Source organism: Protopterus annectens, chromosome 13.part0 (assembly GCF_019279795.1).
Source record: "Protopterus annectens isolate FY-2018-M chromosome 13.part0, PAN1.0, whole genome shotgun sequence".
In the NCBI taxonomy this organism is placed as follows: domain Eukaryota; kingdom Metazoa; phylum Chordata; order Ceratodontiformes; family Protopteridae; genus Protopterus; species Protopterus annectens.
Window position 1 is genome coordinate 64,050,230 of NC_056747.1, and position 26,889 is coordinate 64,077,118.

The 26,889-nt window shown below is 41.5% G+C and overlaps 1 protein-coding gene across 1 annotated transcript in view; it reads right to left on the minus strand.

Annotated features, from left to right (window-relative positions):
* Window positions 1-26,889, minus strand: part of LONP1 (lon peptidase 1, mitochondrial) — an 843,750-nt gene that overhangs the window by 293,199 nt on the left and 523,662 nt on the right. Inside the window, exons 10-12 of the mRNA XM_044090626.1 lie at window positions 20,392-20,570; window positions 2,046-2,133; window positions 1,809-1,931 (exon numbers count right to left, since the gene is read on the minus strand). Coding sequence (XP_043946561.1) covers window positions 1,809-1,931; window positions 2,046-2,133; window positions 20,392-20,570 — 390 coding nt within the window. The remainder of the gene's footprint in view (window positions 1-1,808; window positions 1,932-2,045; window positions 2,134-20,391; window positions 20,571-26,889) is intronic.

The following is a 26,889-nucleotide window of genomic DNA, read 5'->3' on the forward strand; positions in this document are numbered from 1 at the left end:
CGGGTAGGAGTTCAGATCCTGGAGCCAGTAGGATCAGACTTGCCTTGAAAACTTTAGGTTCCTGGCCCACAATAGCTGTGGGGTTGGGGGGACCTTTTCTTACATTTGTCTGAATGGTCTTTGTCTCTCTTCTTCAGACTTCTCTTTTGATCAGTCTCTTTTTCCTTCTCATTAGATTTTCTCTTTCTTTGTCCCTCTTTCTGTCAGAAGGAGATGGAACGGGTGCTTTTGGACCTGAATGATATTCTGGACACTGTCTGAGAGGGAAGGAGTCCTTTCATGATTTGGTGCCAAATGCAACACAAACGGAACAAGAATCCTGCAAGTGGGAAGGCCAAAACAGTATACATACTGTGAGTGTGGGTCTTGAGGCTGGATTCTATGTCCACAGGAGGAACATTCATTGAATCCAGCAGACTTTTCTGACATTAGAAAATACACTATTATAATACAGCAAGTCATCAAACACTACATCAACAGTTTTAACTATACTGTACAATCCTAACTACCTAAAGACTAAGCCTAACAAAACATACAGTAACACACAGCAAAATTGTGCGAAAAAAACACTCTAAGCTAGAATTCCGCTATTTGAAGAACCTAACACTACTAAATTCTAATAACAATCCTAAATATCTGAAATATGGAGAGTCAAGAGCTTCACTTCTCATGAAATAGTATGGAGCTCCTAGTCAACATATCTGGTTAGGCAGGCAGCAAATGAGATAATTCAGGAAAGAGAGGGGAATTGTGGGTAGGGGAGGAGTCAGAGCTCTCGGATCCAATACTTTGGGATAAGGTGTCGAGGTCAGACCTAACAATCCACAAGTTAAATCAGATGATAAAAGACAATATCGGATCATACATACATAACAGGTCCCTCCTCCACATCATCATCTTACTGAATAAATGCCAACATTTTATTTAAAAAATGCAATCGATCAACTCACTCAATGTAACACGTTTTCTGTGTTATGTGGCTTTATAAAAAGAAAATCTTTTCCACTGCTGTTGCATTTTATGTGAAGTCGCATATAGTGACTCAGCTAAATGTTAGAAACTGCTATGTCTGCAGTTAGGTACTAGGAAGGGATGGGGGTATAAGCAAAGGTTTGAGATTCAGCCTTTTAATTTGATAACAGAACTACAGCGTAGTGACGAGTAGAGCATTAAGTGGGAAGGGAGGCGGATTTCAGTAGGACCATTAATGTGGTATGACACTGAATAAAAGTGATATAAGCCTACAGGTAGTGGTACTGGCGATACTGGAGAACAATGGACCTTAGAGAATATGTCACTCACTATTCTAAATCTGCACTTACACTAAATCTAATGTTCTCCACTGTGACAGACTTCAGCATCTAGGAAGGCTAAGGCTACACACTGGCCCTGGGGGAGTGACGCGGTTCTAGGAGGTGCAGCAGAAAGACACTGGAACAGAAAAAGAGCATCACAAAACAAAAATGGTTTCAGAAGCTTACAAACATTGTAAGTAGAACATTACAGTAACTCAAAATGAATTAAGACACATCTGCTAGCAAATACAAACTCTGCAATATAAGTAAAAAATATTTCTGCTGAATATAATTTATCAGAAACATGGTAAAAATGACTATACTACAGCAGTAAACTGAACTATTAAATCCTCGGTTTGCTTTCTTGTTAAGTACATGTTTAAGACCTGCATTCCAGATTGGAATCCACTAAGTTCCTCATGCAAAAATTTCTCTGGTCCTCAAAAGAAAACCCCCACCACTAGAGCACAGTAACGTCCAGCTTAGTATCAGCACCCATTTCTGCACACCTACCTTGGATAAATCCACAGGAACATCCAGGTAATGGTCCAGGAAATTTGCATTCTGTTCTGGGTCTAACAGTTCCAAGAGAGCTGAAGATGGATCTCCTTGGTAACCTCTTCCAATTTTATCCACCTAACAAAACACATAAATTAAGTAGAAATTCAACACACTGCACACATAATAGCACCATACAAATGACTTTTAACACTAGAATAGGCTACTCAGGCTGGCTAAAAATGCTCTTACCTCATCAATCAGGATAAGTGGATTTTCAGTCTTAGTCTTTTTCAGGCACTGAATGATTTTTCCTGGCATTGCTCCCACATATGTCCTCCTGTTTTGAAAACAAATCCATCAAATTATTACAACAACCCAAAGCACTGTAGATGACTAACACACAGCAACAGTACAGAAAAACTATACAGGGTACTATTCCCCACAACAAGATGTGGGAAAAACACGACAACCTGAATATGTAGGGTACTATACCCACAACAACATGTGGAAAAAACACAACAACCTGACTATGCAGGGTACTACACCCCACAACAACATGTGGGAAAAACACAACAACCTGACTATGCAGGGTACTACGCCCCACAACAAGATGTGGGAAAAACACAACAACCTGACTATGCAGGGTACTACACCCCACAACAAGATGTGGAAAAAACACGACAACCTGACTATGCAGGGTACTATACCCCACAACACGATGTGGAAAAACATGACAACCTGACTATGCAGGGTACTATACCCCACAGCAACATGTGGGAAAAAAACACGACAACCTGACTATGCAGGGTAATATACCCCACAACAAAATGTTGGAAAAAAACACGACAACTTGACTATGCAGGGTACTATACCCCACAACAAGATGTGGGAAAAAACATGACAACCTGACTATGCAGGGAACTAGACCCCACAACAAGATGTGGGAAAAAAACACAACAACCTGACTATGCAGGGTATTACATCCCACAACAAGATGTAGGGAAAAAACACGATAACCTGATTATGCAGGGTATTATACCTCACAACAAGATATGGGGAAAACATGACAACCTGACTATGCAGGGTGCTATAACCCACAATAAGATGTGGAGAAAACATGACAATCTGACTATGCAGGGTACTATACCCCACAACAAGATGTGGGAAAAAACATGACAACCTGACTATGAAGGGTACTATATCCCTCAACAAGATATGGGAAAGAATCACAACAACCTGACTATGCAGGGTACTATATCCCACAACAAGATGTGGGAAAAAACACGACAACCTGACTATGCAGGGTACTATACCTCATAACAAGATGTGGAAAAAACATGACAATCTGACTATGCAGGGTACTATACCTCATAACGAGATGTGAAAAAAAACACGACAACTTGACTATGCAGGGTACTATACCCCACAGCAACATGTGGGAAAAAAACACGACAACTTGACTATGCAGGGTACTATACCCCACAACAAGATGTGGGAAAAAACATAACAACCTGACTATGCAGGGTACTAGACCCCACAACAAGATGTGGGAAAAAAACACAACAACCTGGCTATGCAGGGTATTACATCCCACAACAAGATGTAGAGAAAAAACACGATAACCTGACTATGCAGGGTATTATACCTCACAACAAGATATGGGGAAAACATGACAACCTGACTATGCAGGGTGCTATAACCCACAATAAGATGTGGAGAAAACATGACAATCTGACTATGCAGGGTACTATACCCCACAACAAGATGTGGGAAAAAACATGACAACCTGACTATGTAGGGTACTATATCCCTCAACAAGATATGGGAAAGAATCACCACAACCTAACTATGCAGGGTACTATATCCCACAACAAGATGTGGGAAAAAACACGACAACCTGACTATGCAGGGTACTATACCCCACAACAAAATGTGGGGGGAAAAAACACAAGTACCTGACTATACAGGGTGTTATACCCCACAACAAGATGTGGGGAAAAAAAACAAGAGAACCTGACTATGCAGGGTACTATACCCCACAAGTGGGAAAAAAAAACACAACAACCTGACTATGCAGGGTACCATACCCCACAACAAGATGTGAGAAAAAACACGAGAACCTGACTATGCAGGGTATTATACCCCACAACAAGATGTGGGGAAAACATGACAACCTGACAATGCAAGGTGCTATACCCCACAATAAGACGTGGAGAAAACATGACAATCTGACTACGCAGGATACTATATCCCACAACAAGATGTGGGAAAAAACACAACAACTTGACTATGCAGCGTACTATACCCCACAACACGATGTGGGAAAAAACACGAGAACCTGACTATGCAGGGTACTATACCTCATAACAAGATGTGGAAAAAAACATGACAATCTGACTATGCAGGGTACTATACCCCACAACAAGATGTTTGAAAAAAACACAACTTGACTATGCAGGGTACTATACCCCACAGCAACATGTGGGAAAAAAACACGACAACCTGACTATGCAGGGTAATATACCCCACAACAAAATGTTGGAAAAAAACACGACAACTTGACTATGCAGGGTACTATACCCCACAACAAGATGTGGGAAAAAACATGACAACCTGACTATGCAGGGTACTAGACCCCACAACAAGATGTGGGAAAAAAAACACAACAACCTGACTATGCAGGGTATTATATCCCACAACAAGATGTAGGGAAAAAACACGATAACCTGACTATGCAGGGTATTATACCTCACAACAAGATATGGGGAAAACATGACAACCTGACTATGCAGGGTGCTATAACCCACAATAAGATGTGGGAAAAAACACGACAACCTGACTATGCAGGGTTCTATACCCTTCAACAAGATATGGGAAAGAATCACAACAACCTGACTATGCAGGGTACTATATCCCACAACAAGATGTGGGAAAAAACACGACAACCTGACTATGCAGGGTACTATACCCCACAACAAAATGTGGGGGAAAAAAACACAAGAACCTGACTATACAGGGTGTTATACCCCACCCCACAACAAGATGTGGGAAAAAAAACATGAGAACCTGACTATGCAGGGTACTATACCCCACAAGTGGGAAAAAAAACCACAACAACCTGACTATGCAGGGTACCATACCCCACAACAAGATATGAGAAAAAAACACGAGAACCTGACTATGCAGGGTACTATACCCCACAAGTGGGAAAAAAAACCACAACAACCTGACTACGCAGGGTACCATACCCCACAACAAGATATGAGAAAAAAACACGACAACCTGACTATGCAGGGTACCATACCCCACAACAAGATGCGAGAAAAAACACAAGAACCTGACTATGCAGGGTATTATACCCCACAACAAGATGTGGGGAAAACATGACAACCTGACAATGCAGGGTGCTATACCCCACAATAAGACGTGGAGAAAACATGACAATCTGACTATGCAGGATACGATACCCCACAACAAGATGTGGGAAAAAACACGACAACTTGACTATGCAGCGTACTATACCCCAAAACAAGATGTGGGAAAAAACACGAGAACCTGACTATGCAGGGTACTATATTCCACAACAAGAATGTGGGAAAAAAAACACAACAACCTGACCTGACAATGCAGGGTACTATACCCCAAAACAAGAAGTGGGGAAAAAACACAACAACCTGACTATGCAGGATACTACACCCCACAAGACATGGGAAAAAAACACGACAACCTGACTATGCAGGGTACTATACCCCACAACAAGATGTGGGGAAAAAACATGACAACCTGACTATACAGAGTACTACACCACACAACAAGATGTTGGAAAAAAACGACAACCTGACTATGCAGGGTACTATACCCCACAACAAGATGTGGAAAAAAACACGACAATCTGACTATGCAGGGTACTATATCCCACAAAATGTTGGAAAAAAACATGACAACTTGACAATGCAGAATACTATACCCCACAACAAGATGTGGAAAAAAACAAGACAATCTGACAATGCAGGGTAGGTTCTATATCAGAACATCGAAGTATTAAAACTTTGAATGTTCTGATATCAAACACTATTCAGCAAACGCTAAGAATAGCGAAGCTGCAGAACAGCGAATTCTTTCCTCGGGAAAGAATTTGGTTGGCCATTTCTGTGGCTTCGCTATTCTTAGCTCTGTGGTGGAAAGTTACGGGTTGGGTTCAGGTAAGTGTGCGATTGTTTGTACGTTAGGGTTAGGGGCGGGTTAAGTGAGTTAGGGTTAGGGCGCAGGTTAGGTGAGTGTGCGATAGTGACGGACCTTAAAGTTAGGGTTTGCATTAAGGTAAGTGGGTAGATAGTAGTGTATGTTTAGTTTAGTCTAGCGTTAGATGTAGGAATTTAAGTGTATGTGTGCTTTTGCTGTTTGTTTGATGTGCTTGTGTTGCGTGTATGTGTTTCGATGCAGCAAATTTTCTCCATGGGAAAAAATTTGCTGTTCTGAATGTTCGATATTTTCATGTTTAGATGTTTTAGGGCCGATGAAATTGCGTTCGCTATTTTCATCTTTCGATAACGTGATATAAACGCCCAGGGTACTATACCCCACAGCAACATGCGGGAAAAAAACGACAACTTGAATATGCAGGGTACTATGCCCTACAACAAGATGTGGGAAAAAACATGACAACTTGACTATGCAGGGTACTATACCCCACAACAAGATCTGGGAAAAAAACACGACAACCTGACTATGCACAGTACTATACCCCACATCATGTGGGAAAAAACACGACAACCTGACTATGCAGGGTACTATACCCCACAAGATGTTGAAAAAAAAACATGACAATCTGACTGTCAACACTACTGATTTAATGAATTTTGGAAAACTGACATTTGCTTTGCTACGAAAATTCTCATAACAGTAAATGTAGTTAACTACACCAAACAACTCTACATTAACATTGTCTTAGTCAAAAATACTTATTTAATTTCAGACTTTGTTTACAAAATGTCAATCTTATTTTAATATAAATGCATAACAACCATTTAAATAATACAGCAGTATCACAGAGTTTAAAGTACTACACTAATGCCCACTATACTATAGTCTAACAATTCTACTCAAAATCAAAAGAACCACAGTGCTGGAAATAAACTGATGACAGGATGTCACATACACTGACTCCTACTTATTTATGCTGTACTTCACTGAAATAGCATCTGTACATTCAGATGTGTAATCCTAAAGTGTTGAACATGCCTGATCTGGAAACACAATACATCTATGTGCATCTATGACTGATGATACAAAAATGGAAGCAAAATACTTTTGTGGGGAGCAGGTAGAAGGGAAAAGATGTGAAAGGAAAGTGAGGAGAGGCTAGGTACACAAAGGAGGGCTACTTTTCAAACAGCATATAATTCTGGGAACTAGTGCTTCTAGTCTGCCTATGAAATTCTGGGAGTGATGTCTGGAAACTGTGTAGCTAGAGAGACACACTAGCATTCAGTGTACATGCACCACAAGATACTTCAGTGGAAAAATGTTACACAAGTCTCATTTTATCACCTAGTTAGAGCACTGTACTGATTAAAATAAAATGTACAGATCATAAAATTTTTAGCTGCTACCCATTTCACGAAAGGGATAATATACTTAGAACAACAGCTGTCTGAGAGGTACTACCATAGTCACAGATGTTTAAAAAAAAAGATTACCGTTCCGGCAACATTCATAATACATGGGATTAGCCACAGGCAGATCTCACTTCTTCTGGCATGACTTCTAGAGCAATGAAATGACTCCACAGCCGAAAGACACAAGGATTGGATGGGGTTTTCATTAGTCATGTACCCATTTCTCAAACAAATAACGCTACTAATTCCACAACGTCACTAGAAAAAGAATGTGTGTGAGTCACATAAGCAAGACCTCTGCTCTCTGAAACAGCTCAGATCTATCTAAAGTTATGCAGTAAGAAAAAATATCATTACTGCCAAGTCCTTGGCAGAAGATGAAGAAGTAAACACAGGGAAATAAGACAATGGAGAGTGTTGATCTTACTAGATGGGACAGTACAAAAGCATTTGCAGAAGCACCGACCTGGGATCTGGAAGGGGCATCGCAGCATGCCTTGAAGAATAGCAGATGCAAAAATGCCCTGACCACTGACTGGATATGTAAACAAAAGTGTTTTGAAAAACAATATAAGGGGGTCCAAGTGGTGAAACATTTATGAAGGCTGCAGTAACGACAGCTGCTTTGGTGGAATCAGTTCCCACCTGGTCCCCTAACACCTTCCCATGAACTCTAACAACAAGATGCAGTTAGCTAGCCACTTAGATTAATCCTTTTTTACTTCCCTGGCAGGAAGAGGGTAATCAACTGGTCTGAAAGTTGCTGCAGTACTGAGAGCTAGGACTCGCATTTTATTACTGAAGTACCACATTTACCAGTGTAGGTCTACAATGTGCAAGATACACTTTTTTTTCTAGGATCATATTAACTACTGTTCTAAATTATGTTTAAACTCTATTTCCAAATATTTAATATTCTTCTTTTCCCAAAAACATCATATTTTAACCAGAGGGGCCCAAGAAGGTTTGAAATATACACTTACTGTCTACATCTTTGTTTTATTAAACTTACAATTTGAAAACTCTCAAAATCTACACAATACTTAAAGACTTGACTTGTCAGTGTACTTTCCTAACTTTTTTACATCAAAACATCACCTGCAAACAAATGTTCACTACCTACAAAATAACCTTGAAGATTAGTGCTTCAACCCACAGTGAGAGGGTCTAAATGTAAAGCAAACAAAAGAGGGACAAAAATCCGCCTTGTTACGTTCCACCTGAAAGTCGAAATGGCAATGGGAATGCTGTATGTGCTTTCATGCTTTCAATGGAAGCTTTACATATAGCCAAGATCAAGTCTACAGATTTTGTAAGTAGTCCCATCTCTAAAAGTACCTGCGTTAGGTAATACCGCTCAATTCTACCAAAGGCATTTTCTGCAGCCAAACTCAAAAAATCAATAATTTTAGCACCACTTGACAGCAGAGGCTTTGTCATTAACCCTGTTTTCAATGTAAATAAAAGTCTGTTCTTCCTAACAAATACATGATAATACATAACGTTGATAGTTCACAATTACATCATCCAAAGTCAAGGGGCAGCATTTATCAGCCAATAACATTAGCCACCAACCTCCTCGCAGAGTAAAACAGGGAAGCTACACCCATGATTACCAGCCGTTTAACAATGCAATATTGCAAGCTCATGCTGCTTATTTAAAGGAGCTTCTTACGCTATACTGACCCAGGTCGACAACGTCACCAAATAGCTTCTTCGCTTTAGATGGAATGATCAGCTCAATCACTTTTCATGTTATTAACCTCATTATCCCCTGTAACAGTCCTCCTAATACAAGCATCAAATCTTTTTCTTTTGGCTGTTCCCAGTAGGGGTCGCCACAGCAGAACATCTGTTTAATACAAGCATCAAACATCCGTCCTAATTCAATGTTAGTTTCATCCGAACAACTGGTCAGAACGTCTGGTATATCTAATCTGTTGTACTCAACACAAACAGTAAAACCAACAAATTACACGTTTAACAAACACTATAAAATTGCTCAGACTGCCATGCATACACTTCCCTACAATGTTACACACATCTCCTCACTAGGTGTCAAACTCTATACTGTACCTGGCACATACCTCTTAGCTCAAGAAATCTAGACAAAGTCAAAAATAATGGAGATGGGACAAAATCAGAGACAGATTTTAATTATTGCTCTTATAAACTTAGAATGTGGCGAGAATAACAGGTTTGCATTACCATGTATTTTCTAGGTATCTGAAGTCTGAAAAACATTTACAATCAAGTGACTTCTGTCTTCAATGGCAGTCCAAAACTCTGGGAACTCTGCAAAAATCTGGGCAGCTCAGAAATAATGGCCACTGCCATCTTCCATTTAAAACTCCAGCTCATTTATGTTTTATTTACTTACCCAGGCTGAGTTTGAAATTGGTCAATACTGATCACTGCACTACCTCAGTAAACATGCACATATATATATATATATATATATATATATATATATATATATATATATATATATATATGTATATACACACACACACACACACACGTGTGTGTGTAAACAAATAAATATCCTCTTTATGTACACAGAGGCAAAAACCTTACCCTTTTCCATAAATATGCTTCAATACAAACATAAAATAAGCCATTCTCGTATTAGCAACAACAATATTGTTTTGACACTTGACTGGTTATAACTTACTGAATTTCTCACTTCTACACAGGTTGAGGTCTTATTATCCAGAGTCGATCCCCCACTAGTCTCACCCAGAAAACAATTGTAGAAATAAACTTTATTTTCTTACCAAGGAATATCATTTGTGCGCTGTAAATGCCATTACTTAGCACCATCTTGATGAATTTCACATATACATTGCTGGCCATTCACTATTCATCCCGACTACACTGCCATGCTGCTTGCAGTGTTCAGCTGGCTGCAAAGTGTGTTTTAAATACAAGAAACAACTTGATTCACTGATCACAAAAATGCTTTGGGTTTACTTAGAACTCTTTTGAGGACCCTCCTCTCCTCCAAACCATTCAGTCTCTCCCATTTAAACACTGGACTCATTCAATTGGCTTTTTCATATTCCCATATAGTAGCCAGCGTTTCTTGTAAAGCCAAAAAAGTTACAAATCTTTGGGGGAATTACACAATGAAAATCTCATGATGAAGCATATGAAATCGAAGGTGTCTCTATATAAATTTCCTAAAACAGTCCAAAAAGTGTGCCCTTCATTGTCAACTATGCACAATGTAATAATTACAATAAAAAAAGATCACCAATCTTGTACTGTTTGCCTGGATGCCAGAGGAAAGACAGTATTTTGTCTTTCACCTTAAAGGTCTCAAAACATACCAACATGTGTCTAGGCTGCCTCACCAGAGTATCCAAAACATCAAACACTCATGTGCTTGCGCTCTCTAGTTTTACTTGGCTTACATGAGGTCCAGCCCATGAAGTCGTTTTTTTAAGACACAAAAGTCACAGATACTTGCCCTTTTTTTCAGCATACCACTGATTTGTGTGTGTGTGTGTGTGTGTGTGTGTGTGTGTGTATATATGTGTGTGTGTGTGTGTGTGTGTGTGTATATATATATATATATATACACACACACACACACACACACACACACACACACACACATATATATATATGCTACTCAATGCTAGAAGTCTAAACCTCAAAATGCACCCACTCAAGGCACTCCTTAAAATGGAGAACATCAACATCTGTGCAGTCACAGAGACCTGGTTCAAGGCTCCAGAGAGTACCCCTGCATTACCAGGCTATAATTCATACCACACCTTTCGGCCACCTAACCTGGACCAAAACACTAAAGGCGGAGGCGTGTCCATATTCATTAAGGATATCCACAACTCCAGGCTAGTTGCTCAGCATAATGCATCCGAGATTATCCAAGTGCAACTAACTCTGGGCAAGACCGCAATCCAAATTGTAGCTTGCTACAGATCCCCCACCATGCCCCAAGGTTCCCACTCCTCATTTCTTAATACACTGGAAAATATTAGGGTGCAACCTAACACCCTAATAATGGGCGATTTCAACTACCCTATTATTAACTGGGAAAACTACTCATGTACCAACTCTTGTGCTCAACGTTTTCTGGAATTCATAAATTCCAATGCCATGGATCAACTTATCCACACCCTCACCAGGGGCAGCAATATCCTAGACCCGGTTATTACCAACATGGGCAATCGGTGCTTCACACCAGAGGTCAATTCCTCGTTGGTCAGATCCGACCACAAGCTAATCACCCTAGACATCCACATCCCTCCCCTGCCCCCCATTAGGGAAACCACAGTAAAAATTTTCTCCAAAGCCAACTTAACGCTTCTTAAGACAGAAGTGGCAAACTTCACGACATCCATGCTGACGGACAATAGAGGTATGACTGCTGAATCCTACACAAATGCACTTTATAAGCACTTACACGAGTGCATGGATCGTGCAATCTCTAACAGAACCAAGATGCTAGCCTCCAAAGAAAGGAAGCCAATCTGGTGGTCCCCTGCCACAAACAAACTCTACAACAGAAGAAAGAAACTGTTGCAAAAAAAAAAAAAGAGTAAAATTCCAAGATTGGAGAAACTCCCTGGTCAGCCTCAGTAAGAAGCTGAGATCCCTCATAAAATCCTCCAAAGCTAGTTATGAAAACAAAATCGCCACTGACTCTAACGACAACTACAATGCATTCCATAGCTATGTCAAGAATCTCAATGGCAACACTCAGATCTGCTCTGAGTTACAGCACAACGGCACTAAATATACAGAACTAACTGATATTGCCAACATCCTGGCAGATAGTTTCAGTGCTAACTTTACCCCCCTGTCATCCCCTAAAGGGCCCATCTCTATACCAGAAGAATGCAAAGGTCCTGTAATCACCGTGGCACAGGTAAAAAACACACTATCCAAAGCCAAGAACACAGCATCCATGAGACCTGACGACATCCCAGGCTATGTTCTACATGAACTACAGAATAAACTGGCACCCCACCCAAGTACCATGTTCAATCATAGCCTCACCTCAGGCTATGTGCCCACTGACTGGCGCACAGCGACAGTTATCCCACTCCACAAAGGGGGAGCCACCACAGACCCCAGAAACTACCGTCCCATTAGCCTAACGAGCCTGGTCTGCAAGGCTATGGAACGTATCATCATGGAACTTATAAACAATGACATTGGTAATCTCCAAACTCAGGACCCCACCCAGTTCGGGTTTGTAAAAGGCAGATCATGTCTCCTAAACCTGATAGACTTCTTTGAAGCAGCCACCAAAACCGTAGATGAGGGTAAGGTGGTTCACACAGCCTATCTAGATCTCGCCAAGGCTTTCGACACCATCGCCCACTCTGGAATTATAGATAAACTCACTAAACTAGGTATAAATCCCTAAGTCACAAGATGGGTTGCCAAATGGCTCACTGACAGAACCCACACTGTGAAAGTAGCAGACTCCAAATCCAACTTCAGACCAGTGACAAGTGGAGTACCACAGGGTTCAGTCCTGGGTCCTCTCCTGTTTGCTATCTACTTCTCTGAAGTACAGGCCAACACAGAAGGTCTTTGGCTAACGAAGTTCGCAGATGACTGCAAACTAGGAGCCATAATCAAAACACCAAAAGATGTGGACATCCTACAAAAGGGCCTCGCTGAGACAGATGCCTGGTGTCAAAGCCATGGCCTCAAGCTCAATGCCAAAAAGTGCATTGTCATCCCTTTTGGTAAAAACTCAGTACCCATGAACTACCACATAGGTGGTAGTCTACTTAACACTGAAAGTGTGATAAGAGACCTTGGGACACAGGTGGACAGTAGTCTCTCCTTTGATAATCACATCGCCACAGTAGTCAGGAAATCCTTTTATGTAGCACACCTCATCACAAAAGGTTTCTCATCCAGGAAAAAAGAGGTCATTGTTCCCCTCTACTCATCACTAATTAGACCCATTACAGAGTACAATACCCCTTTTGGTATGTACCTCACAAGACATCTACAACAACTGGAAAGGCCACAGAAATACCTCACAAAGTGGATTACTGCCCTCAAACAGATGCCCTATGCAGACAGTCTCAAAAAACTGCAGTTTTACTCCTTTGCATATCGCCTACTCAGAGGCGATCTCTGCCTAACACACAAAGCTATGTCAAACCCAGAGCTTTTAGACATGCTCCACTTAAAGAAATCCCAATCCCTATGAGCTACATGGTCTAGGGACCTAAACATTGTCACCACAATAAACAGAACATGCTGGAGGGATAGATTCCTGTCCCAGAGACTTCCCATACTCTGGACAAACTACTCATCTATATCAAACAAAGCTCCTCATTAGCGTTCTTCAAGAAAAATCTTGAGGATTGTATGGGAGATAGGAAATTCACCCCAGGGATCACTTCTGTGGCTCTGCTCAACAGTGGCACAGGAAAATAATTTTCTTGGGTGGTGAATGTCAGGGTACCTTTGGCTAGGCTTATATAGGCCCTAAGGCCAATAGCCTAGTACCTACCTATGAGCCTATATATATATATATATATATATATATATATATATATATATATATATATATATATATATATATATATATATATATATTTGGCTCTCTTTTCATGGTTATCCTGCTTTTCTTTAAGTAACATTAACTACAATATAGACATTTTACTCTTTTGGTTCTTTACTTTCTTTCTGCACCTCAATAATGGTGTCCATATGCGAGTTCAGTATCACCACCACCTTGGCATCTCTTTCTTGCCCTCTGTAATACAGCTTCGCAACTTAGTCATTAACTTCTCTATTTCTCTTTCAGACCCTGGCATAATTATTTTCTAAGGTTCATTACCTGAAACCTCTACAGTAAATCATCTCGAAGGTCCTTGCGATTTACTGTCTTGCTACCACTATGTACCATGCTTCTGCACCATTTCTACCAACTTTTCGTCCTTGACGACTTTGGGTTCTTTCAAACACCAGCATCAGTAATGTCCTATTTCTTACATTCTGCTGTCCAACTTTAGCTGATCTCAAAATATAACTTATTTTACACAAACTAACTTGCAAAGGAACCAGTCAAGTAGTACATCTAATTAACTACTACTGCATCAGCACAAGTCACATGACTACTGCCTCAGCTAGTACGGCACCATCACTTCATAGCATATGACTACTGCTTTAACTAATACTGCAAAATCACAAGTCAAATGACTATTGCTTTGACTACTACTACACCATCGCTACAAGTCACACAACCACTGCATTAACTAATATTGAACCATCACAGAATGTCATGTGACTATTATTTAAACTAGTATTGCACCATCAGAAGTCATATGACTACTGCTTTAACTAGTACAGCACCATCACTACAAGTGACATGACTACTGCCTTAACTACTACTGTACCACCACTACGAGCCATATAACTATTGCTTTAACTAGTACTGCACCATCACAAGTCACATGACTACTGCTTTAACTAGTGCTGCAAAATCACAAGTCATATGACTACTGCTTTAACTACTACTGCATCATCACAAGTCATATGACTACCACTTTAACGAGTACTGCTCCATCACTACAAGTCAAGCAATCACTGCATTAACTAGTACTGAACCATCAGAAGTCATACGACTTGTTATTTATACTAGTACTGCACCATCACTACAAGACATATGAATAGGGTACTTTTTTTGAAAGCTAAGCTGTTTATCTTGTTTCTGCTGCGCAGGTTGTGTTGAATTTCCCTACATAGTTGGGTATCATGTCATTGGTATGTGTCCATGAAAACACAACTTTATAATAATCACGGAACTCAATGGCACTACACTGAGAAAAAGTATTTTTGTCACAGAAGATGGCATCCCAACCTAACATCATGTCATTTACTACATCAATATTTGCATGAATGATTTATTTAAGACCAAGCTTGACTTAACTCTTATTAAAATGATGGTATCGTGATCTGTACTAATTATAATAAGTACAACTGGTGGCCAACAAGACGATACTACATGTGTTTGCACAATATCTACAATAACTGCCATTCCTAGCTGGACTTCAGATTATTTGCTGAAAATTTTGATTCACCTAGTCATTTCACATTTGGGCAAATACAAAATAGATGATTTAACAACTAGAAGTTAAATCATTTACAAAGGTTGCATTTGCAATGATTTTTACTTCTTGGAGTTTAGTCAGAAAACCCTCTTGCTCACAATGGGAAAAGGCGGTCTTGGGCAGTTTCTATACTACTACAATCAGAAGCAGTGAGATTGTCTGAGCAAGTTGCAGGTCTCGGACTTTTAGGTGTTTTTCACAAAGCACACCAGTACCTCCCCTACCAGTTCTGAACAAGGAAAAGACACACAGCCTGGAGTCTGTGGTGCACAATTTGGATCTTCACATGCAGCCTGGAGTTTGTGGTGCACAATTTGGATCTTCACACTGTGTTTTAACAAAAGTACAGATATGAACACCCTCCAAACAAAGGCAAGCTTCTATGCCATTTAGCAAAGCCAATTTCAGCTCTGAATTTTTACCTGGTGCCTCTTTAGTTTACATTTTTTGGTCTTAGAAGGGAATGTAAGAAAAGAGAGTGCATGCGTTATAACTTCCTGTTCAGTGCATATACTTCCAGAGGAAACAGATGACGCCCAAAAGGTTTAAAGCACTCTAGCTAGATGTGCACCTCATTCCAGGCAGAAAAGCACAGAATCCTCTTGTCTGTGACTCCATGTCTTCAGCTACTAAATGAAGGCCATCATACTGCTATGCTTCAGCTGCCACATGAAGTGAGGGAAGGACTTCACCAAGAAGATTCGTTTTTCCCATGCTTAACAGAATGTTCACTAAACTCATCATATCCTGTTGCAAATCCAAGAGATAAAATCTTCTAAACTGTTCCCCCCAACATGAATAATGAGTAAGTATAGCAGCTCTAATTCTTTTTTATCTTAGTTGAGATATCCCTCAGTTTGGTCTCTGGAAGGCAGGGCACTGTCATAAGCTATTTACAAAGCCCATTGAGACATTTTCCCCTCACACTGTGGTAGACTAGGTCTGATTTTGATATGTTCTGTCCATGAACAGCTCCATCCTGAAGACTGGGAGAAATGGAATCTTCAGCTCCTATGGCTTCCTGTACTGTTCCCACATATTCTTGAAGTACTTTTAGGAAAATATCCTGTAACGGATTCTTGTCGACAGAGCAACAGTAGTTCCATCAGCCACAAATCTACACAGAAAGTGTAGCCAAAAGCAACCCCTCCCCCCCAAACTTGTATACCTACTTCGAGGTACATGAACAGAGAAAATGGAATCCTCTACGACCACTGAAACTGCTTTTTATTAAACTGCACTGACCCAAACTACCTTTGTTAGAATGACATGTTCCCTCGTAACACAGCAGAGTCACAAAAGTCTTGGCTTACAGGTATGTCTTGCTGGCATTCTGAATGAATAATCTAAACTGGACAAGGGCCTTATACTAGACAGCAGTATCCTGCTTGCTCAAAGGTTCAACAGCCCCTCAATCAGGAAGTTTTCATATATGCTGCAGTAAAACTTTACTTCTGCTGCCAAGAAAGATCCCCAGATTGACTACATAATGGGAAATGCAGGTAAAACTCCCAAAAGCTCATCATCTGTGCCAGACTAAACAAGATAGTCACCAATGACTCTTTTCCTCAGGTAGGTAAAGAAAGAACCTAAGTAGTGGACAGGATAAATTGCTGACAGATAAAATGGGTGAAGCTCATCATAATCCTCAAGTAACTGCCTATATGATGTGTGAACAGGTATGTGCAAACGGTTTACCTTTACATGTGCATATTGCACAAGGGCGAACAGCAATTTTCTGAAAGGCAGTCTGCAAAGTTTGCAAATGCCGAACGGAAAAAGGTTTGAATGTGCAATGAGTGAATGCACAGTGAGATTCACTCACTGCACATTTGACATTCTGGGGCAGACTGCACTATAGTGGGGATCAGGAAATGGTTCCTTTCCCCACTGTAGTGCGATCGCAGAGTTAAAATAACAAAGTAGGGGGTGGGGCGCAGCCCCCCCACATGGGGGTGCAGGGGTGCTTGCCCCCCTGCTTTACACTTTGTGTTTTTTTGTTCGACATTAATGTTCGAAAAACAGCAAATCTGCTTTTCGATTTGCTGTTTTCGAACATTAAGGACTGTCGACATTTTCACTTTCGTGGTTTTGAGTCGCTCATATGAGCACTCGAACCACTGTGATTCGAGTTTTTAAAGGTAAACCTGTGCAAACAGGTATCCTTTATATCCAAGTTTATTAGTAACATGTTGAGGAAGAATAAAGAAAGTGATGCAAAATCAGCATTATGATGTTTGTGAATGAAACAAACATTCATCCTGGTCAGATGCAATTCAAGTCACCAAAACCTCACTTTCTTTGCAATAAAAAATATCCTAAACAGAAATTTTTGCCCTTCTTTTAAGAGAGGCAGTTTCTAAGGCTCTGATTTCCAGAAGCTACACCAAACTACTGGCTACCAAGAGAGTGGTTTTCTCCTTCTCTCTCTTTCACCTGAGTCAGGCAAAACCAATTTCTGAGGCAGAACAATAACTTCCTGCCCAAAAGGTGTACAACAGATAAGCAGTAAGAAAATTCAGCCACACATTTAGTATTCCAAGCTCCACCATTACTGGGAAACAGGCTCTCTGTTGCTTACTTCTATTCCTGTTTGCTCCTTTAAGATGTTTTTTTTTTTTCAAATGTTCTTTTCTGTTTGCATTGCTCTCCCCTCAACTGCTTTCTGTAAAAGGTCACATTTTGGGAGATATTTTCCACTGCATCTGGAAATAGGGTGAAGAAAGAGCTGTTTCACTGACAAAACTGGGTTGTTGTTCTCTACAAGTTTCCTAAACATGTCCTGTTTAGGACAGCCAAAAGGTAAACCCTTGTGTCTGGGTACACTCAGAATCCCTCTGAATTCTCATCCAGCCACATCTTCTTGATCATTATGTCTGTGATGAGCCCCTCATACATTCACCATGTCACTTCTGCATTTGATGGCATACTTTGCCATCTTACACGCAGTCTGCTTTAGCCTGGTGATTCTACCCCAGAGGATTTCATCCCGTTTCTTTACTCATATCCTCGGTATGTTTTGCCTATGTCGTCTTTTTACTGGGCCATCTGGAGCAGACAGTTAAACCCTAACCCCAACGGGGACAGAAGTATAAAACTTTTTTTGCAATTCTGTCAAACACCCTACTTTCCTAATTGATGGAGTGGGTGTTACATCCACAGGCTAGTTTTAATCTCTTGTAAGCATCCATGAAAACAGCAGCAGGGATTGTGAAAGGATTTTTATAAAAATATTTAGATTTTTCAAGGACCTTATAAAAGCAGTCTGGCTCCCTAGAAGCTATGGTTTGAGAATCAGGCTCTAACAAAGTGCTCTCTGATTTACTTCTGTGAACTTGGGTTCTTCTATGCCCAGTAACATCAATCTTGTTCGCAGTGGAAGTGTTCCCTCATGAATTTCATGGTCTTCCCAGAGCAGATGTCCATCAAGAGGAAGATCCCAATAAAACAATACCCTTGTCACTGGTGTAGCAGTCAAGAGAAGGATGGATCTGCGGTCAATGTATGACAGGTCTTCTTCCACCAAGTCAATCAGATTTCCACAATTCTTCGAATGAAGGGTCTCTTCTTTTACCCTGGAGGGAGGGGCGGTATCTAAATTGGAGGTGGTTGGGATGGTATAAAGGAAATAGTAAATAAACCAGCCAGCCTCACATTTCTCTCCAAATATTTTACAACTGAAGAAGATAAGCTATGACAGGCATAAGTGGTACAAATGACAAGAATCTGAAAGCTGATTTGCTGAGAGGTCCTGGCATTGCAAGACAAAGCCTGCCAATGCTGACCGCGAACTAAAAATGGAAGGCAAAGAGTACCAGTCAAAAGCAAACTAGAATGCAGTAAACATCAATGCTCCAAGTGAGCAAAAAGTTACCAAAAACTCATAGCACCAATGGAAGAGCAACAACTAATACTGAGAAACATGGTACACTAAGAACCATGAGTAGGATGTGAACCCATTAGGAGGCACAGCTTATAGGAAAAGGACAGATAAAATAGATGGTACAGTCTACACATAAGATCAAATAGAAGGTATATCCTGCTATGTGTCATAAGTAGTCTAAAGTACAACATATAAGTAAAAATGGACAAGAGAAGGTAATATTGGTTAAAAATGGAGACTGACAAAGACAAGAAAATCTGCACAGGAGCGTACATATATAAGCTCACCAAATGAGGATGGAAAGACAAGAAAATTATCATAAGTGCAAAGAAACAGAAGTATTCTCCATGGGCAACATTAATATGCCAAGTGCAAACTGGAATACTATGACAACACACCTAACAGCAAGTAATACCCTGTAAGGCAAAGACTTGAAATAGTTAGTATGACTCTTCCAAATAAGAAAATAGAAATACCAGACTGTGGGCAGCTGTTTTGGTAGGACAGACACCCAAACAGCATGATTCACTGTCAACCCTAGCCAACGGGAAAACAGATTTCACAAGGGCAAACTGTACTTAATATGGGCAAGTGCCTCAGAAAACACACCAGGACATCCCTCAAATAAGCAATAAGAAATTCATAAACAAGAAAAAATCATAAATAAGGAAGAAACAATAATGTGACTGCCAAATAAGTGACTTTGTAGGTAAGAAGGAAAAACAAAACAGGTTTAGCAAGTATGAAAAATACAGGAACAAACAGAGAAGTTTACCAATCAAAACAAAATTAAACACAAAGCACAAAAAAAAATCAAGAAAAAAGGATTAATTAATTAATGTTTCTGCTTAGTGATCAAGGAAGAGAAGAGGAGAAGAGAAATTCACCAAAATGCCTTACTGAACTCAATAACTCCAAGTAAAATAAAGCTTGTCCAGTAAGTTTTCAAATAAAACATTTCTAGTGTTTGATTAGGTTACCTGTGCCCTTTAATTTCAGCCACATCAGTCATTCCTCCAACACTGAAGCGGAAATACTCTCGGTTCAAGGCTCGTGCAATAGATCGAGCAATACTAGTTTTCCCAACTCCTGGGGGCCCATAGAAACAGAGAATCTTCCCTTGTGTAGATCCACGCAGCTGACTTACTGCAATAAATTCCTAGAGCAAGCAGAGAAAAAAATATTAATAAAGAAGCCACTGAAAACGGTCTTGGAGTTCAAGCTGTCGACATAAGCCTTAAAAGTAGGCTTCCTGTATCAAATTTGAAAGAGCAAAAAAGCAAATTTTCAGTATTCTGTTTTCAACATTAGATACAGCAAAATGGACTCATTTATTCAACTATTTTTTAGGTCTCTGTTCATTTTATATTTTATTTCCAGTACTATTTTCCTAATGAACACTGCAAAGCTGTGCAAGATGCACATTGATAAGGGGCATGTGTGACCCCAAGAAACACACTATAACAGTTAAGGTACACCTTGTCGTCCTTGGTGTCTGAAATCACTCTAGGATTAACATGTATTATGTGTAATCTCCACTCAAGCCCTTGAAAGATGTGTATTATTTTTAAACCTACCATAGGCTTCCTCTCTTCCACATCATGCCACTTAATAATGGCTGGGTGGAAATGTCTCTTCTAGACACCAGATTTCTTAGTTTAAATGTCTCTCTTAGATACCTATCAACTACATTCCTTCCTAGAACTGTTCTGAAATTATTTGAAGCACTTAAAATAGTCCTAATCTACAGCTATTTTACCAGATCCATTAGTGGTTCACCACAATAAAAAGGTCTTAAAATGTGAGTGCTAGGCAGTTTCCACCAACCAGATTTCTCCACAGTTTTAAGCTAGCACCAGAAATAGGAAACTTAAAGGGAAATTCTATCAAAATCAAACCCTCACACTTGTATACCAAAAGGCTCTTAAAGGGTAAAAAAATGGGCTTCTGAAGAGCCAGGAAAAAAAGGCAAAAGTGACGGATGGAGAAAAAAGTACAGTTTTGTACCTACCATAAATGTAGATGTCCGATAGATATGCAACTGCAGTCCTGACATATGGGTTGTCCTGCCTCAGGCAGCCCTTCGGTCGGCCAGATTCCAAAGTCTGGGTCTGGCGTCGGCCGATGTTGCCTCCTCCCCGACGTCAGAGCGGCTGGAGTATAAAGGCATCAGCCGACGCCATCTTCTTCAGTGTTTCTTGCCCCAGATGCCAGGTGCCCTCCAATGAAGGCTAAATTTGGTGAATGGATAAACAGATAAAACCAGACATGCACAACAGTAATAAACAGATACACCATAACATATATCCCCAGCTGATAGGTAAGGGGAGAAAGGACCCAAAATGGGAAAAACAAAGAGGTAGGAGGGAGGGAAAACCTGACTGCAGTTGCATATCTATCGGACATCTACATTTATGGTAGGTACAAAACTGTACTATGTCCTTCAAGAATGCAACTGCAGTCCTGACATATGGGTTGAATACCATAGCCAAGCTGGGGGTGGTAGGACTAAGCAAGAGATGGTGTAGCTAAAAGACCCTGCAGGACTGCAGAAGCAAAGCCTGCTCGGGATCTGGAACATAAAGGCAGGTTGTAGTGTTTGGTAAATGTATGCATGGAGCTCCATGTAGCAGCTTCTAGAATGTCCTTTGTAGCCACTCCTCTTAGAAAAGCTGTGGATGTGGCCATAGCTCCGGTGGAGTGTGGTCTAATATTAGCTGGCACACTTTTTCCATGAAAAGAGTAACAGAATCTGAAGCAGTGTCCAATCCATTTTGAGATAGTTTGTTTGGTGACTGCTTTCCCTTGCACTCCAGCAGCATAGGCTACAAACAGTTGGTCAGACTTCCTGGTGGACTTTGTTCTGTTCAAGTAGTAGCATAGTTGTCTGTGAATGTGTAAAGTATGCAGCAACCTTTCCCCTTTATTTTGAGGATTAGGAAAGAAAGTAGGCAGGTGAATTGCTTGGTTTAGAGACACTCTGGATATCACCTTAGGCATGAATGAAGGATTGGTCCTAAGGGAAACTCTGTCCTGATGAAAGATGATAAAGGGAGGAACTGCCATGAGGGCCTGTATCTCCGAGACTCTTCTTGCTGAAGTGACTGCCAACAGGAAAACCGTTTTCCAAGAGAGAAATTGCATTTCTGAAGATGCTGCTGGTTCAAAAGGAGGAAGAGTTAATTTTTCCAAGACATAATTGAGGTCCCATGCAGGAATTGGTAGCTTCCTTGGAGGTGTGATATTCTTTATGCCTCTTAGAAGCTGTCTTAGCAAAGGATGCGAGAACACAGGTGGATCACACTTGTAATGTGCTGAGATAGCTGAAGCGTGGTTTTGATGGAGGAGTATGAGAGGCCACTGTGAGACATTTCTGTCAAGTATTCCAATATCTGAGGTATGTTCACCAATGATGCATCCTGGCCCTTGTTGACATTCCAGATGGTGAATCTCTTCCATTTGGCCGAATAGGTTTTTCTGGTGGAAGGTCTGCATGCCTCCAGCAAAATTTCCTGAACTTTTTCGGAGAGGGAGTCATGGAACTTTCCAAGCTGTCAGCTTTAGGGTTTGCAGGTTCTGATGAACAGTCTTGTAACTGTGTTGAGTCAGGAGCAGAGGCCATTGAGGCAAGGGCCACGGTTTGGAGTGAGTTATGCTCAATAGTAGTGGATACCAGGTGTTGCCTTGGCCAGTCTGGAGCTATCAAGATTCCTCTTGGCTGTTCTGCCTTGATCTTCAGTAACACCTTGGTGAGCAAAGGTAGAAGAGGGAATGCATAAATTGTTAGAGCATTCCAGCTGAAGGAGAGAGCATCCGTTCTCCAAGCTAGAGGATGGTGTGTTCTTGTGCAGAACCTTTCCAGGTGATGATTGAGATGAGATACAAAGAGGTCTATGTCTGGTCTTCCCCATGCAGATGCTATTTGTGAGAAAATGCGTGGGTGTAGCATCCATTCGTGTGGATCCAAGAAATTTCTGGTCAACCTGTCTGCCAGAACATTGTCCTCGCCCGGAACAAACTGTGATTGCAAGTAGATGTTCAGTTTCAGGGACTTTTCCCAAAGAATCATTGTTAGTCTGCAGAGGGGGTAGGAATGAGTGCCCCCTTGTTTGTTTATGTACCACATGACCGTGATGTTGTCTGTTCTTATTAGCAGATGACCTTGTTGAAGAGATTTTCCAAAGGCTTCTATTGCATGTATCACTGCCAACATCTCTTTTTGATTTATGTGCTGATGCATCTCCACGGGAGTCCATTGCCCTTGAATGCATCTGCCATCCATGTGCGTCCCCCTTCCAAGGTCTGAGGCGTCTGTTGTAATAGTTTGACTTGTTGGAGGTTTGTTGAAAAGCATGCCTTTGTTTAAGTGACTTACTTGAGCCCACCACAAAAATTCCCTTTGCAGGCATGGTATGAGTGGTATTATGTCTTCTAGGTTGTGGCTGTGTTGCGACCACAAGCTTTTTAGGTACCATTGCAGCTTTCTCATGTGTAGTCTTGCCAGAGGGATTAGAAGAATGCAAGATGCCATGAACCCCAGGGCCTGCAAGGTCTTCCTTGCGGTCAGGTGGGTTAATTTTGCTAGGCCTCTGAAGTAAGCTGTTAAAAGTTCTTGTTTCTCCTCTGTGAGGAAAGCCATTTGTAGCTGTGTGTCCAGTTTTGCTCCTAGAAATATAATCTCTTGGGATGGCAGTAATCTTGATTTTTGAATGTTGACTGTGTATCCCAAAGCCTGCAGCAATTGAATGACGTAATCCAAGTGTCTTATCAAGGTCTGTTTGCTGTCTGCTTGTATTAGGCAGTCGTCCAGGTAAGGGTATATTTGAATCCCTTGGAGTCTGCAATGTGCCACTACTGATGCCAGGCATTTCGTGAATACTCAGGGCGCAGTAGATAAGCCAAACGGCAATGCTGAGAATTGATAGTGCTCTGTTCCTGCAAGAAATCTGAGGTATCTTCTGCAACTGTGTCTGATAGGGACATGCAGGTAAGCCTCCTTGAGGTCCAGAGTAACCAGCCAAGACCCCTTGCCCAGCATGCGAAGAAGTTGCTGTAACGTCAGCATCTTGAATTTTGGTACCATGAGAAAAGTATTTAGAATGGACAAGTCCAATATAGGCCTCCATTGTTTTTCTTTTCTTGGAACAAGGAACAGTCTTGAATAAAATCCCTGGCCTAGTTCCTGAGGAGGAACCTTCTCTATTGCTTTTATTTGTAACAGCTTTGAGACTTGTATGAGTGCCTCTGCCCTTTGATTTTGTGGCAGGTTTGGCATGCCTTGTCCTGTTGGTAAGGTATGGAAGTGGAACCTGTAACCTCTGTCTATTATGTCCAGAATCCAATTGTCCTTTGTTATAATGTGCCAGTTTTTTGAGAATAGAGATAATTTTCTGCCTATAGGTGCTTCTCTTTGAGCCTTGGTAGGCGGAGTGAAAGGTAAGTCATTGTGATTGTCCTTGTGGTGCAGGTGTACTACCTGTGCCATTTCTTTGATTTTGTGGTTGCCATTGGCGTCCCCTGTAGGAGCCACTGTATTGCCCTCTACTTCGTGCACGCCTGTTCTTTCCCCTTTGAAACTTGTCAGAGTCTGGAAAGGACCAATTCTTTGAAGGCCAATTCCGGCTGAACCTTGGGGGCTGAGCCTGGAGGAAATCCTTTGCTGTTTGAACTGATTTTGCCTTCTCTTCAATAGATTTCAACACATCCTGAGCATTAGCTCCAAAAAGCTTCTGTTTATCCAGAGGTGCATCCAGGAGCTTTACTTTAACATGATCTGGCAGAGGCTGTTCTTTCAACCAAGCATGTCTACGGATAACAGCCCCTGTCATAGCTGCCCTACATGAAGCCTCCAATGCATCATAACCACATGTAGAAAATGATTACTAACCTGCTGGGTATTATGAACCAAATCCTGCAATGCCTTTCTATCTATAGGCTCAGGAGAGGCTATCTTTTTCTGCAAATCATCCAGTAAATAATCCTGGTACTGAAACATATGAAAAGGCAGTTAAGAGACCTCATGGCAAGGGTGGTAGAGGTATAGACTTTTTTACCCCATCTCTCCAGGGACCTTGCTTCCCTGTCAGCTGGCAGTGGATTCCTGGCTGAGGAGGTAGCCACTCCTTTGGGGCCCTATGAAATAGTTTCTAGATCCACAGAGTGGGCCTTAAAGAGATGCTTGTGAGTGTCAGGGACCCTGTAATATCTGTCTGGCTTGACAGGAGCAGGAGGGAGAGAATCAGGGGAAGCACTGGAGTCGGAGAAAACATCATCCAGGACATCCAAAACTGGCGGAATAGCTAAAGGTCTGTGCTGGGGTAACTTAAGGAAGGTACGTAGCCTTTTCCTGGAATCAGAAAATTCCTGACCCTGCCACTTAAAATGCTCCCTCATGGAGTGGAGGACTTCACCGAAAGAAAAATCCTCTGGAGGGGAGGCAGAGGGAATATATTCCTCAGCATCAGAGTCCTCATAGGCCTGGAAGGATTATTCTTGAGTTTCTGAATGCTCTGAATCCCCAGAGGCTTCATCTGAAGAGAGGTTATCTGCCTGCTCAGTTCTAGGCCTTTTTTCTGCAGGCGGCTGAGAACCTCTGTTTGGGTGAGGCTGAGACCCCCTAATAACAGAAATAAGATCTGCAGCCAGAGACAGGATTTGTTTGTCAGAAGAAGGAGCCTGAGAAGCAGGCTTGGGATGGGCCTTGGCCTGGCTGGCGGCCTTAGCACGTGCAAAGGCCTTGACTGACATGGATACAGGAGGCCTAGCTGCCCCACGTACAGGGGTAACTTTGTCCACTGGAATGGTGTCGGGTAGATCCAGAACTTCGGTTTCCGGAGGAAAATCAACAACTGGCACCGGAGTAGCTTCCAAGACCGAGGGATGAGTTAACGCGGTGTCGTCAGCCTGGAGCGGTTGAATTACCGCTTCCGAAGGGACCGAAGCACTCGCGGAGGGCTTAGGCATTATATCGGTGGAAGACGCGGGCCAAGGATGTCGGTCCCGGTCCTTTCGTTTTTTGGTAGTTTGTGCTGTCGGTTGTTCCGACGGCATGTTGTAAGCGTAAGATCCACCCAAAAAGTCTTCGGCAAACTCTGCTCGGCGCCTGAGAGTGCGCTTATTAAAGCAAGCACAGGCGGCACAGGCCGAGACGTCGAGGTCTGGGCCCAGGCAAGGGAGGCAGTAAGAATGAAAGTCCTTATGAGGTATTTGTTTACCACAAGACAAACAATTATTAACTTTCTCAATTTGTTCTGACATCGGCTGAGGCAAGAAAAAATGTTCCTCAACGGGGTACTTAGCTTTTAGATGACTTCGGTAACTGAAAACACAGGAGCTGACCGACCGGCACTTGCGAACTGCTTCTGCTTCGGGCACCACGCAGCAAGAAAGACTGAAGAAGATGGCGTCGGCTGATGCCTTTATACTCCAGCCACTCTGACGTCGGGGAGGAGGCGACATCGGCCAACGCCGGACCCAGA